The 13,797-nt window shown below is 41.1% G+C and overlaps 1 protein-coding gene across 3 annotated transcripts in view; it reads right to left on the reverse strand.

Moving 5' to 3' along the window:
* Positions 1 to 5,647: 5,647 nt before the first annotated feature.
* The window catches only part of LRRC28 (leucine rich repeat containing 28), a 155,029-nt gene continuing 146,879 nt past the window's right edge, over positions 5,648 to 13,797 (reverse strand). For all 3 annotated transcript variants that reach the window (XM_032836029.1, XM_032836027.1, XM_032836028.1), the window contains one exon: positions 5,648 to 5,950. In XM_032836029.1, the coding sequence (XP_032691920.1) occupies positions 5,878 to 5,950 (73 nt within the window). In that variant the 3' untranslated portion in view covers positions 5,648 to 5,877. The remainder of the gene's footprint in view (positions 5,951 to 13,797) is intronic.

Below are 13,797 nucleotides of genomic sequence, written 5' to 3' on the forward strand. Positions count from 1 at the left end.
TACTTGAGCTACTTAATCATATTTAGAATCGTTGACTTACAGTTTTTGTTTACAAAGTCCAATGTCTGGAATTTTTGGGGTAGTTTATTAACTACTTTTACCCCTGTGTATGGAACATAGTTTATTGTTTCTTTGCGTGTTTCCTTTTTTTTTTTTTAAGGAAAACTGAATATTTTAAATAATAATGGGGTAACTCTGAAAATTAGATTTGCTTACTCTTTTGCCAAGGATTTGATGAAGTTGCTGCGTTTGTTTATATAGGGACTCATTTCTGTAAAGTCTATATTCTTTGCAGTGGTCACTTATATTTCACTCAGGTGGTTTTGTGGTGACCTAATGATTGAAACCCGAAACCAATAATCCTCCTAGTCTTTGTCAAGGGCTCTGTGTGCATGTTGGGACACCCTTCAACATTCAGCCAGGAACATACACTTCGGCTTCACTTAATGCTTGTACAGATGCTCAAATCTCAGGTGAGAATTTAGGATGTTCTCAGGCCTTTCCTGAGGCATACAATCTTTGGCTTGTGCAGAGCCCTATGCATAAGCATTACCATCCAAATTCATGAGAATATCAGAGATTTTTCAAAGCTGTTATGGATATCTCATTCCTTAGCTTTTCCTTTTAAGTTTTTGGTTAGCTTAGCATTTGCTCTGATGGCTCTCCACTGCTTCAGGCAGCCACAACTGCCTCTGATGTATTCTCTTTTTAAGATTTTATGTATTTATTTGACAGCGAGACAGCGGGCGTGAGAGCAAAAGCAGGGGGTGTGGCAGGTAGAGGAAGAGGGAGAAGCAGGCTCCCACTGAGCAGAGAGCCTGATGTGGGGCTCAATCCAAGGATCCTGGTATCATGATCTGAGCCAACAGCAGATGCTTAACCAACTGAGCCACCCAGGTGCCCTGCTTCTCATCTTCTTCTTTTTTTTTTTTTAATAAAGGTCCCTGTGGAAGAGGCTTTTCACACGCAGCAAGCTTTGATCAGGCAAAATAAAGACAACCTTATAAGTGAGATCTTTCAGGGAGTCACCAGACAAGTTAAATAATGACAATTCCCTGGGAATGAAGCTTTGAAGGAGTTCTAACCCCATTCCGTCCCCTCCAGCAGCTTCTATGCAGGTGATTCTACACTGATTGTATATTGTTGGTTTTCAAGGATACAGTAGAGTTGAGGGGTGGGATGCAAACCGGGCAAGTTAGAATGCCACAAAGCTTACAGTTCTTACTGAGATTCAGCTATTTCTCTTGAATAAATATTCCATGGATTGCTGTAATCCTTGGGTTAATTTCCAGAGTTCTGAAAAAAAAGTTGATTCTGACATGTTTTGACAATTTCTTTCTTGCTTTTATGGAGGGGAGAATTTTTGGAGGTCCTTACTCCATCATTTTTGCTGGCTTTAAGCATTTAATGCCCTTTTATTTTTAACAAAATGAATCTGGCTAAAACAATGAAGCCACCATCATCAACATTTCTAGGCATCCACATGATTCGAGCTCAACTATTCTATAAACAGAAATAGCTGTGAGAACCAAAGTGGATACAATATGAATTTTAGAAAATGTCCACAGTCCAAGTGAATGTTGCCATAGTTTTGCAGTAGACAGATGCAGAGTTTTAAAAAACCCTTTCATTATGCAAAAAAAAAAAAAGGAAGATAGATAGAAGATAGACAAACCATGGATTATTAGTCTCAAAAATTCTATAAGAAACAAAATCTGATATATATATATATATTTTAAGATTTTATTTTTTGAGAGAAAGAGACAGTGAGAGAAGGAACACAAGCAGGGGAGTGGGAGAGGGAGAAGCAGGTTCCCCGCTGAGCAGGGAGTCCGATGTGGGGCTCGATCCCAGGACCCCGGGATCATGACCTGAGCCAAAGGCAGATGCTTAATGACTGAGCCACCCAGGCACCCCAAAACCTGATATTCTTTAACACAGGTAGCAAGGATACTCTACACTCTACTGTAAGGTGAGTTGGGAAAATACAAACCAAAACAACAAAAAACCACTAGTCATTCCTTGCAAGTCCCTTAATTACATATAGAAATGATCTCTAAATGCTGTACCTTCTACCCAGCCACCACACTGGACAGCCAGTACTTTTCTGTCTGCAAAGTACAAGAGACCATATAGTCATGCTTCAAAGAGAACATCTTAGGCTGTTAAAGCAGCCTCTTTTCCTGACCAAGGGTAACAGTCACTGAGCTATGATTAGTCTCCTTTTCAGAGACACTGGCATTACATTCAACTCTATTAGCTGATGACACAGGGAGGTGCTTTCTGGGTAGGGACAGTGGGACTTGAATGATCTGTAGATAGACATAGAGCTATTTTCCAAAAATACAGACTTTATAAAAAAAAATTCCCTTTGTTTAAGAGAAGGCAAGCAAGATATTCACTAAATTCCTGGAGAAATGTAGGAGGGCCTCATTAGGAGTAAGCAGGAGTCAGTGGAAACTACAAAAATAATAAAGCATAGTAAAATGGCCAGGGTTATGTAAGGTTACATTTTTAAATAAGATTCCTCAAAAGAGTGTGTTTACAAGTCTGTGAAGCGAATTTACATCTCAATATTTAATTACATCAGGTTGCATTAGTGTTGGCCCAGTTAGGAATCCACATTTGTAAATCACCTGAATAAAAATGTTTTGACTTCTGCTGAAGTAATGCATCATTTCAAGCTTTCTGCAGTAAAGATAAAAAATGTCTGATTTTTCAATTCAGGAAAGAAAAACCTAATTTTACTCTTAATAATTTTTAAAACCGGCTTTCAAAAGTCCCCAGAGATTACAAAACAGGTATGTATTTTAGGGAAAACCATACGCCAATCCTCGTAGCTAACTGATGGTGAAGTCTTTATTTCTGACTGTAAACATTTCAATTCGTAAACCCAAATGTGGAAGAGAAGTGAGACGCACGTGAAGTTAGCCAGACAAGCCAGGTGTGGAAGGTTTTAGTGAGTGGTAAGTACGTTGACCAAGATACTGAATGTGTACCTGTCTTTTCTAGAAGAGGAGGGCCAGATAACAAAGGAGGTCATCACTCTTCAATATTAACCAGAGTGGACTGACTGTCCACCAGCCAGCGCTCTTTTGTGTACTGTCCATCTTAAAAAGTTCTTAAAGTGTGCTCAAAATATGTATTTTATTCACTGAAGTTGCAACATTTCATTTACACTATGTTACATAATCAAGGATTTGGGGATGACAACACTTAGGCGTTTTGAAGAACACTGATAGGGTACTACACTTAAAATGGTGACCTCCTTTGCCCTATGTCATATGAAGGCCTATACCCATTAGGGTAGCCTAGATTTAAAGACTTACCATGAAGGGGCCCCTGGGTGGCTTAGTTGGTTAAGCATCTGACTCAATATCCGCTCAGGTTTTGATCCAGGGTCGTGAGTTTGAGCCCCGCATGGAGCCACACCTCAGATTACGGAGGTAAACTTTACCCAAGCAGACTGTAGTTTCCAAATAAGTCACTTTTTTTTTGTTTTGTTTTGTTTTTGGCATTCCTATAATTGCATAAAGTATATCTCTACCTAGTATACCCATTACTTAAGAAAATACATATATACTAACTTCAGAGTTTTCTGCGAAGCTCTGGACTCCATTCAAAGACATAACCCGTGGGCCAATTTTCTCCAGTCTACAACGTTCCTTTAGCGTATCAGAGGGTTAAGAATGACATCGGCGACGGCGGTACAAAATTTTTCATCATCTACAGCACCAAGGAAGCCAGATTACTAATTCCATTTCCCATCAGTTAGGCTGGGGGCCGCCCTGAGGATTAGGATTGAGACTGCCCTAAGACATTGGTGGCCGCACACTGTTCGTAACGGGCACAGAGGATGCTCCGCTTGCTTAAGCGTCTCTGTAAAATTTCCAGCAAGTTAAGACAAGACAGAAGGAGCACATATCCTTATCTCATCAAGCATCTCTAGCGTCCGGTGATCACCTTCCAGAGCTCTGTTTTAAGACACAGGATCGCAGAGGGCGAAATAGAATGATGTCGTGAGATATTTACCATCACTTAAATGAGAGGCAGCAGCCACTTGGGCCCAAATCACATTTGTGAAGTTTCCTGCCGCATTTCCCTGCGGCCAACTTATATACATGCAGAGGTTACGCTAAAACTTCAATTATTCCAAAGGATGAAAGAAGTGTTATATTTTGATACAGATCTTCAGTTCCTATTATACGAAAAGCCTTTGAAATGTGAGGGCTGACCAGGCCAAGTTATGAAAGGGACGGGAGGAAGGAAGAACAGTGGAGATGCAGTGGGAACACACGGTAACGTTCTGTCTTCACCGTTCCACGGGGAGAAGAGTGTGCTTTCCGGACAGCAGGTGGTGTGACTGAAAAGATCACACATTCGTCAGGAACCGTGTAGGATTTTTAGCACTGCGAGAGCTTAGCATTACAGATTTAGGGCAGCTAATAAAATGCCAGAGACCAAGTTTTTGACAAGTCTGAAATTTTTTGGAAATAATTTTCCTACCAAGTAAGTCTTCTTGGTTCCCCTTTTAGTTCTGCGCTAGAGAGAACTCTGTATAATTAAAATTAAAAAAGAATCGCATCGCAGCAACCCGAAGAACATCTGGCAGGAAAGCCACACTCAAATGCTCTCCTTCCAGAGGAAGAGCAAGTATGCGGCTCTTCCATTAAGAGCACTTCTTCTCAGAGAATCATCTCGCAGACTTTCCATTTATGGGTTTTTTTTCCCCCCAAAAGTCCAAGGCTGAATTTGCGCCCACAATTTTTTCTGTATTTCCTCAGTGGTATCTGGACAATAGTGTGTTAAGTACATAAGAAATCTAGGGTCAAAATGAAGAGAATCTAATACACCAGGTATTTAAATAAATGGGCACAGGTTGTACTTAGAATCACCTGGCAAAAACCCAGGAGCACGAGTAGCTGGGGCCCGTTTTTCATATGTAACAACAATATTTCAAAGTTAATATAAATTTAATCGTAAGCCCATCTAGCAAGAAGCACTGGAGGACATATTTTGACATGTTTTATCTCTCCCTTTCTCGTTAGCCAGAAAATGTTTAAATCTGGAAAGAAGATCAGATCTTTCAAAGCCTCAAATATTCCTCAAACTCATATAAAAAAAAATCATTTTGAAATAGCCTTTCAAAACCAGGGTGTATTTCATTTATCATCTGCATTTTTGCATTTTAAAAAAACACTCACAAAGTTCTCTTAATGTGCTGCAAAACTTATAAACCGGGTTGTAACTTTCTGGAGGGTGTATGCTAGGACCCTAGCAGGGCCTCCGCTGGAGTCTGACGCTGCCAACTCTGGCGCGCTCCCCCCACCCCACCCCACCCCACTCCCCGGCCCCCTCCCCGTGCCTGTTATTCAATAGTATGACGGCCATAGAGTTTGCAGAACTTAGGTAAAAACATGGAGGATAATCTCTGGGAGGAAACAGTTCCCTGGGTACAAGAAGGAAAGGCAAAGAATAAAAGTATCTTGAAGGTACATGTGTTCAAAAGTTCATTTCACTCCGTTATCAAATTAAAGTTCTTCAAGCAACAGGAACTTGGCTTTCAAGATCTGGGGAGGCATGTCACACTGAATAGTTTGCTTATGAGACACACTCATGTGAAAAGAAAAACACGGAAGACAAAGGGTCCTTAATTTGGGGGAGGATATATTCCAACGTGGGGTGGGGGGGTAGGGTGAAGGCATTTCAGCTGGGAAGCTCCATCACGACATTTCCAGAGAGTTCGGCAGCTCCCCCCTAGCATGGCACAGGACAGGATGTGAGGGCCTGTTCCGCCAAGCTGGACGCAAACAGGGTGCGATCTGCAGGCAGCCACAGTGTCAGGCTGGCAAGGCTCCTGGGGCTCTCGGGTGTTTATCAGCTCAGTAGGTCAAAAGTCTGCAGACACTGGGTGGAGCAGCAGTAAGCCACGAAGCTCACTGTTGTCCTCCTGGAAGGGGAAGAAAGGGAGAGAACACTGTGAGTTCAAGATTAAAGTCTCTGGATTCTTTCCATCGGGGGCTGTCTTTTCCTTTGTGAAAGTGAAGAATGAGGTCTGGCCAAAAAAGCCACCACGCAAATGTAAATTTCCTTTTAAAACTGAGCTCTGGAATCAGGTGAGGTATGCATGCACTCATTTTATTAGCGGTTTTCAAGTGACATAATATCCCCCGAGTTTAGCAGCTCAAGGGAAAAAATAAGCTTTTTCCCCCGTTATGGTCTGAATCCTGCTTATTAGAACCAACAGTGCAATAATAGAATTTGAAATACAGTATTAAAAATCACGTCACAGGGGCGCCTGGGTGGCTCAGTGGGTTAAAGCCTCTGCCATTGGCTCAGGTCATGATCTCAGGGTCCTGGGATCGAGCCCCACATCGGGCTCTCTGCTCAGCGGGGAGCCTGCTTCCCCCTCTCTCTCTGCCTGCCTCTCTGCCTACTTGTGATCTCTCTGTCAAATAAATAAATAAAATCTTTAAAAAAAAATAAATAATAAAAATCACGTCACAGAACACATCACCAATTTAGCTAGAACACTTAATATTATTGAAGAAATTTTGAAAAAAAAAAAAAGGGATAAGGACTTTATCCTACACATGTATTCACACAGGATTGTTTGAAGAGGTAATTTCAGAAACTCCGTAAGAAAAAGAGCGGAGGAATCAGATCTCAGATTCCCATCTGGCACCTTTCCATACTGAGTCAGGAGCCCTCTGACCCACTCTGGACAGCTCCAGCTATGAGAGGCCTGGTTTTCCCACCAGCAGCGCTATCCTCTGGTGAGGAGATAATAATTTACTGTTGTTTCTACAAGACCTGCTGTGCTGATTATCTTCTGTTTCCCCACCCCCTAATCCAGTCTTTGCTTTTCTCTGTTGCCCAAGAAGGTCGCCTCCACAGACCCTACCACCAAAGCTGCCTGATGGCCGGTTTTTGGACTGAATTAGGTAGGCAGAGGCACAGCAGGACAATGAAGGGCAGGGAGAGAGAAAAGTTTAATATTTTTCTTTTCTTCCTCTTTTTCAAGTCTAGTTAATTGAGGTATATTAACAGACAAACATACAAGAAAATTCACCTGCCTTAAGTACACAGTTGAATGAGATTTGAATACAATTATTTAACACCAAAATCAATATATGAAATATTTTTTAATCTCCAAAGTTTCTTGTCCTCCTTTGCAACCAACTGCCACCCCCCTCTTCAAACCGCTCCCCACCGAGTATCGGGCATCCACTGGTCATTTTGTTTCTCTGTAAGTTTTTATTTACTTTTCCCTGGGCTCTGACAGTCTTCCAAAAGAAGCTTTGCTACCATTTTCATCTTGATTGGTAAATGCCTTCGAGGCAAGAGCCAGACCTACCTCTGTGGATACTTTTGTCTTACATTTCTGGATCAGTCCTGGATTCCCTTACCAACTGGTTTCCAGCTAGGTTTGGCTGACCGGAGGATAAAGCTACCCTAGGGGGCCCTCTTGTAGTCCAGTAACACTTCAACACTCAGCCAGGTAATGCCCACTCCGCCTCAGCTTTTGCTTTCTGCTTGCAAAGGGCCTCAAAAATCAGCCAGAGCTCAGGGCCTTCCAGGTCTTTTCTGAGCGAGTTTATGTCCCTATGCATGCATGTGGCCAAACAGATTCCCAGAGATACGTGAGTGCTTCTTAAAGCACCTACAGAAACCTTATTTCCCAATTCCCCTTTTCAGCCTTATGGTTAGTCTACTGTTGGCCCCCACAGTTTTTCACTGCCTCAGGCAGCTGCGACATTAAGCAGTTGCCTCTAATTGGTTTGACAATTTTTGACAAACACCCCCAGGGAAGAGGCTTTTTGCTTTGGTGAGCTTTGACTGAAGTAAAAAAAAGATAGGCTGTCAGCAAACCACCAAATCAGGACAATGACAGTGCTCTCTGGCCATGGACCTTTGAAGAAGCCCTAGCTCCCTTCCACCCCTTTTCAGTTGTTATCAGAACGCTGGTTTTACCTGTCATTGGAGATTCTTGATTTTCAAGGTTAAGACTACAAGATAGGGCTAGGATACTTTATCACATCACAAAGTGATGAGCTTCAGTCACTTTTCGTGTGTAAATGCACACCAGATTGCTGTAAGACTTTTGTTAATTTCCAGAGTACTGGAAAATTTGATTGTGACCATTTTTGCTGGTTTTTTCTTTGCTTTTGTGTTAAGATTGAGTATTTATACTCCACCTCTACCTCTCTGACTAGAGCTCCTACTGGGAAGCCCTTCTGTTGGCTCTGGTTCTTAGCAGCTTCCAGATCCCCCTTGTCCTTCAGGCCTAAAGGATAAGGATGGTAGAGCTTCCTACTGTTTTAAGTTTCCAGGGGTTTTATCATCCTTGTGGGTGCTCTGAATCCTGCCTCAACTTCTGCAAATAGTCTCTCTCCATTCATTTCTCTTCAAAATCCTCTTAATGTGTGTTTTCCAGCCAATTTCCCAACTGATTTAGTAAGTGTTACAAGAAGGGGCCTAAGAAAACAGCACATCCAGATGGAATTCTGGAATTGGGTTGACCAGTGCATGAACAGCCTTCTTACTAGGGAAAAATGGGACACTGCTAATATGCAGTGTGGTGTGGCATCACAAGCACTATATCACTCAAGGAGACTGCCAAGGCAGGCTAAGGCGCTGGGAGGTCAAGTGGCTGGGGCATCCTAGCGAGTTCAGAGATTGTGCATGAGATGGCTTCTTGTGATGGCTAAAGAGATGATCGCTCCCCACTCCCCATCTCCAGCCCCACCCCCAATTAAGCACGTGCCTTGAACTCTCAACTCAAGGCATAGGTGGGGAATCAACATTTCTGTTGGCTCTAAAGGAATTCTTATTCTGTGAAGCTACAGGAAGGACATATCTGAAGCCTGAACTTACAGGGTGCAGAACCCATGCCACCTGGGCAAGAGTACATTTATGCAGAGTCTCTTATACTAAGGTAAAGGTGCTTGCTGGGAAGGGGTAGGACTGTGAGACTTGAAATTGAAACCTCTGTTTAGACACAAAGCTGAGAACCTTGAACTTCTAATATCTCCAAACATTTCTTCACATCAGAAACAGCCTTTCTTACCCTCTGACACAATGAGTATTTCCTTGCCTAACAACATTTCACTGACTTCATCCTGGTGGGGAGGGGGTGGTCACCTTAAAAGGAAACGCCTAGTCTCTTCAGAACCCACCACCACCACCAGTCACTGTCTCTAGGGCCACAAAGGGTGTAAAATCCCAGCACGATCTAGAGAATTCATTGCAAGGCTGCTAATGGGGGAGAGAACATACACGAAGTTGCAGGATCTTGCCAAATTTTATTAGCAGGAGCCTGAGAAGCAAGCATGCAAATGGATTCTAAGTAAATTCGCCAGCGAGACTAAATCTAAGGTTGGATCAGGCCAACGAGAGTGTTCACATATGCCTCAGGATTTAACGTGTTAGCCCGAGCACCTGTAATGGTTGACACAAGCCCTGAGTCAGTAAAGGCCTACAGTCAAGGGGGCAGCGATGCTGACACTTCCACTGCACACTCTAGAGGGAAGAGATCAAAGCTTTAGAGAAATGGGGACTTTGAAGGGGGTTCAATGTGGTGCAACTTGCTCAGCCACCTCCTGAAGACCTTTGGGAGAGCCAGGAAGGCACTTCCTTCACCAAGACCCAAAAGTACACATCGATGAGGGGAAGCAGCGCACACACTTGATACTTAATAGGACACACGCCTACTAGAGGTGAGAGAGAAATCCTCCAAATTCTCTGAAAAGGCAGGGGTTTGCTGCATTGGTCAAGTTTCAGAAGAGTGACATTTATGAAGAAATAGATACACACTGTGGTCCCTTTGGATTTTCGGGGCAAAATGTATTTGGGTGGAGATTTTTGGTTCTACCAAGATGGAGGAGTCCAGTCCTTTCAGGTCCTTCCTCTTATGTTAAAACACAATGAACCGGCCATAACACAACAAACAAGTGTAGGGAGGGTCTGAAGAATAGAAAAAAGGTGGACAGCTTAGGAACCTTGGGACCTGAGAGGCAACACAGCAGTGGTGAGTTCCCTAGGTTTTCTTATTACCTCTCCTTTAGCTAGATAGGATGCTTGTAGAAATCCAGAACCGCCAACAGGCACAGGGGAAAAAAAAACAATCTCCAAGAAAAGCCTGCTCCCTCTAGCCAAAGGATCAGGACAGAGAGATCGGTAGAGGCAAAGTAAGTAGTTGCTTCATGCTGGGTAAGGGGGAATACAGAGTGATAGGTCAAGGGTACAAAGGTTTCTTACAGGGTGAGAAAAATAATTTACAATGGACTGCGGTGCTGGCTGCACATATCCATGAATATAGTGAAAACTGCTGAATTGCATACTTTAAGCAGGTGAATTGTATGATATGTGAATCATCTCATTAAAGTGGTTTTAAAAATAACAGCACTGGGAGGAGAAATAGACAAATCCACAATTAGAGTGCAAACTTCAATATCCCATTCTCAGCAACTGACAGAACTAGTAGACAGAAAATCAGCAAAGACAGCAAAGACAGAAAATCAGAAAAACCAAACAACTCAATTGAACCAAAGAATTTAACCGACATATATAGAACACTCCACCCAACAACAGCAGAATACACTCCCCCCGCCCATATGTCCATGGAACATTCACCAGGATAGACTCTATCCTTGACTCTAAAACATAATTCAACAAATTGGAAAGAACTAAAATTATACAGAGGACCCATGTAGTTTCATCCCTGATAAAGAGTGTAGCAATCGTCACTCCTGTTCATACAGGAACAAACAGAACTGAAAATGAACAACTTTTCTTCCAGCCACCAGGGAATTGAGGGTGTAGGGCAAAGAACAACCTTGAAGTCTAGAGAGACTAGTGAATCTGGAGAGTCACAGCTGAGATCTGCTCACCTGGACAGAACACACTAGAACTGCTGGTGGCTGAGTGTAGGCTAGCCTGGGAATCAGATAGTCTTGGAGCTGTAGTCTTAGCATTGTCCCACACATTCCTGGGTTTTACCTATAGAAACCCTATAGGCTGTTATGGTTAAAAAAAAAAAAAAAAAAAAATCCCCCTGCAGCTCAGTCAGGGGGAGGAAAGAAGCGGTTATTGTGTAACATGCCCAGAGCATTCCAGAACAAAGGACAGCTCTCCAGAGGAAAAGAGTCTATCAGAGCCTTTTCCCAGCTGAAGAAGGGCACTGTTCTCACTCTAGCCCCCTCTAGTCTACCCACTTCACCTAAGGGGGGAAAGCAAGTTATGAGACACAAGAGAGGCTTGTGAAAGTCACAGCCCAGATATACAGGCCCACTAGGATATTGAGATATAATCATAAAATTTCAGAACACTTCTTCACCTCACACCTTAGCACTGGAGCAACTGGTTCCCAGCATAAGAACAGTGGATTACAGATAAAACAAGTGCAAGATGCTGACTCTGTGAGGAGGACTACACAGGGAAGCCCAAAGTCAAGTGAGGAGACTAAAACAAGGACATTGAAAGAATCTGCATTTGAAGCCTCTGGCACCTACACCTTCAGCAAATATAAGACACAGTCCAACTCCAAGCTTGGTTAACATAAAATTTTACACTAAATGGCTATTTACCTCAGTTCTTTTTACCCAATACAACATGTCTCACTTTCAACAAAAAATTACAGACATGACATAAGGCAAGAAAAAGCACATGTTGAATAGACAAAGAAAACTTCAGAACCAGAGCCAGATATGACACAGATGTTAGTATTAACAGGGAATTCTGAAATGTAGAACAGAAAATCCATGATCTGGGGGATAGTTTCTAAAGGTGCAACATTTGCATAATTATCATTCCAGAGGAGAAGAAGGAGAGAAACTAAAAGAAATTTAACTAGTGATGGTGAAGAACGTCACAAAATGTGTTACGGAGCCAATAGTGTAACAGCACCAAGCAGGATAAATATCAAAAACAAAACAAAATAACCCCCAAACAACACATAGGCATATAATAGTCAAACTAGGAAAAAAAAAAAAAAGAAAAAGGACATTTTCAAAAAATCAGAGGAGGAAAAAAAAAAACCCTTATCTATGGAAGGACAAGTATCTGAACTACAGAGGCCTTATTGGAAACCATGCAAGCAAGAAAAGAGTGGAGTAAAATAATTAGTGTGCTAAAAAAAAAACTACCTTAGAATTCTATACCCAATAAAATTATCCTTACCTATGGAAGAACAAGCATATGAACTACAGTGGATTTATTTCAAGCAAACAAGAAAAGAATGGAGTAAAATATTTAGTATGCTCAAAGAAAAAAAAATCACTAACTTAGAATCCTATACCCAGTAAAATTATCCTTCAAAAGAAAGGAGTATAAAGAGTTTTTCAGATAAACCGATAACTGAGGAAAATTCACTGCCAGATGGACTCGCCTTGCAAGAAAGGTTGGAAAGAGTTCTTTGGTGAGAAGGAAAAGAATATATGTCAGAACTCAGATCTAAAAAAACCAGGAAGCCTACTAGAGAAGGAATAAATAAAGGTAACATAAAATACTTTATTTTTCTAATTTCTAATTATCTAAAGTATAATTCGCTTAAAGTAATAAGGGTAGCAATATATAGTATGAGTACCACAGATGGATAGTGACATGTACAACAGCAATTTCCTAAAGGATGGAGAGGAATGTGGAATATTCTGTTACAAGACACCTGTACTACACATTGAGGAATATAGTATCCTTTGAAGATGAGCTTTCGTGAAAAAAATGTATATTGCAAACTCTAAGGAAAGCACTATACATTTTTGAAAAAGGAGTAGAATTGGTATGCTAAGAGAGGAGGTAAAATGGAATCATGTAAAATGCTCAATTAAAACCAGAGTAGGCAGAAAATTGGGGGTGGGGTGGAGAAAGGAAAAACAAATATAAAAAATAGAAAATAATTACAAACACAGTAGATATTAAACCAACTAAATCTTTAAATTTAGTTTAAATTTGAATTGTCTAACTATACCAATTAAAAGAAAATACATCAGTAGATGAAAAATGAGATCCAACTATATGCTGTGTACAAGAAACCCACGTTAAACATATAGATGTGGACAGGTTAAGAGTAAAGGGAGGGGGAAGTATAAAGCATGTTAACACTAATGTTAAATAAAGCATGTTAACACTAATTAAAGAAAGACGGAATAGTTTTATAAATTTCAGATGAAGTGAACTTCAGGACAAGGAAAAGTATCAGGCATAAGGAGGGGCATGACATCACAATACAGGGGTTAATTCTCCAAAAAGATATAACAATGTGAAATGTGTGTGAACTTAATAACAGAGCATCAAAACATTTGAGACACAAAATGATAGAACTGTAAGAAGAAACAGACACAGTATTTGAGCTGGAGATTTCAACACCCCTCTTTAAGTAATTGATATATCCAGAAAGAAGAAAAAATAAGGGAAAATACAGTTGAACTCAACATCATTAATCAACTGGACCTGACATTTATAGATACTCTATCCAACAACAGAGAAATAACACATTCTTCTCAAGCTCATATGTAATATTATTCAGCAAAATAGACCACACTCTAGGACATAAAATCACAGCATAAAAAATTTAAAGGAAGAGAAATCATACAAACGTTATTCTCAGACCACTACTGGAATTGAATTTAGAAATCAATAATAGAAAGACAGGTGGAAAATCCCCAAATATTTGAAAATTAAATGAATAAATTCTAAAAAATACAGGGGTGAAAGAACAGGTTTCCAGAGAAACTAAAATGTTTTGAACTGAGGGGTACCTGGGCGGCTCAGTTAGTTAAGTGTCCAATTCTTAATTTC

Source organism: Lontra canadensis, unplaced genomic scaffold (assembly GCF_010015895.1).
Source record: "Lontra canadensis isolate GAN:19392208 unplaced genomic scaffold, GSC_riverotter_1.0 scaffold89, whole genome shotgun sequence".
NCBI lineage: Eukaryota > Metazoa > Chordata > Mammalia > Carnivora > Mustelidae > Lontra > Lontra canadensis.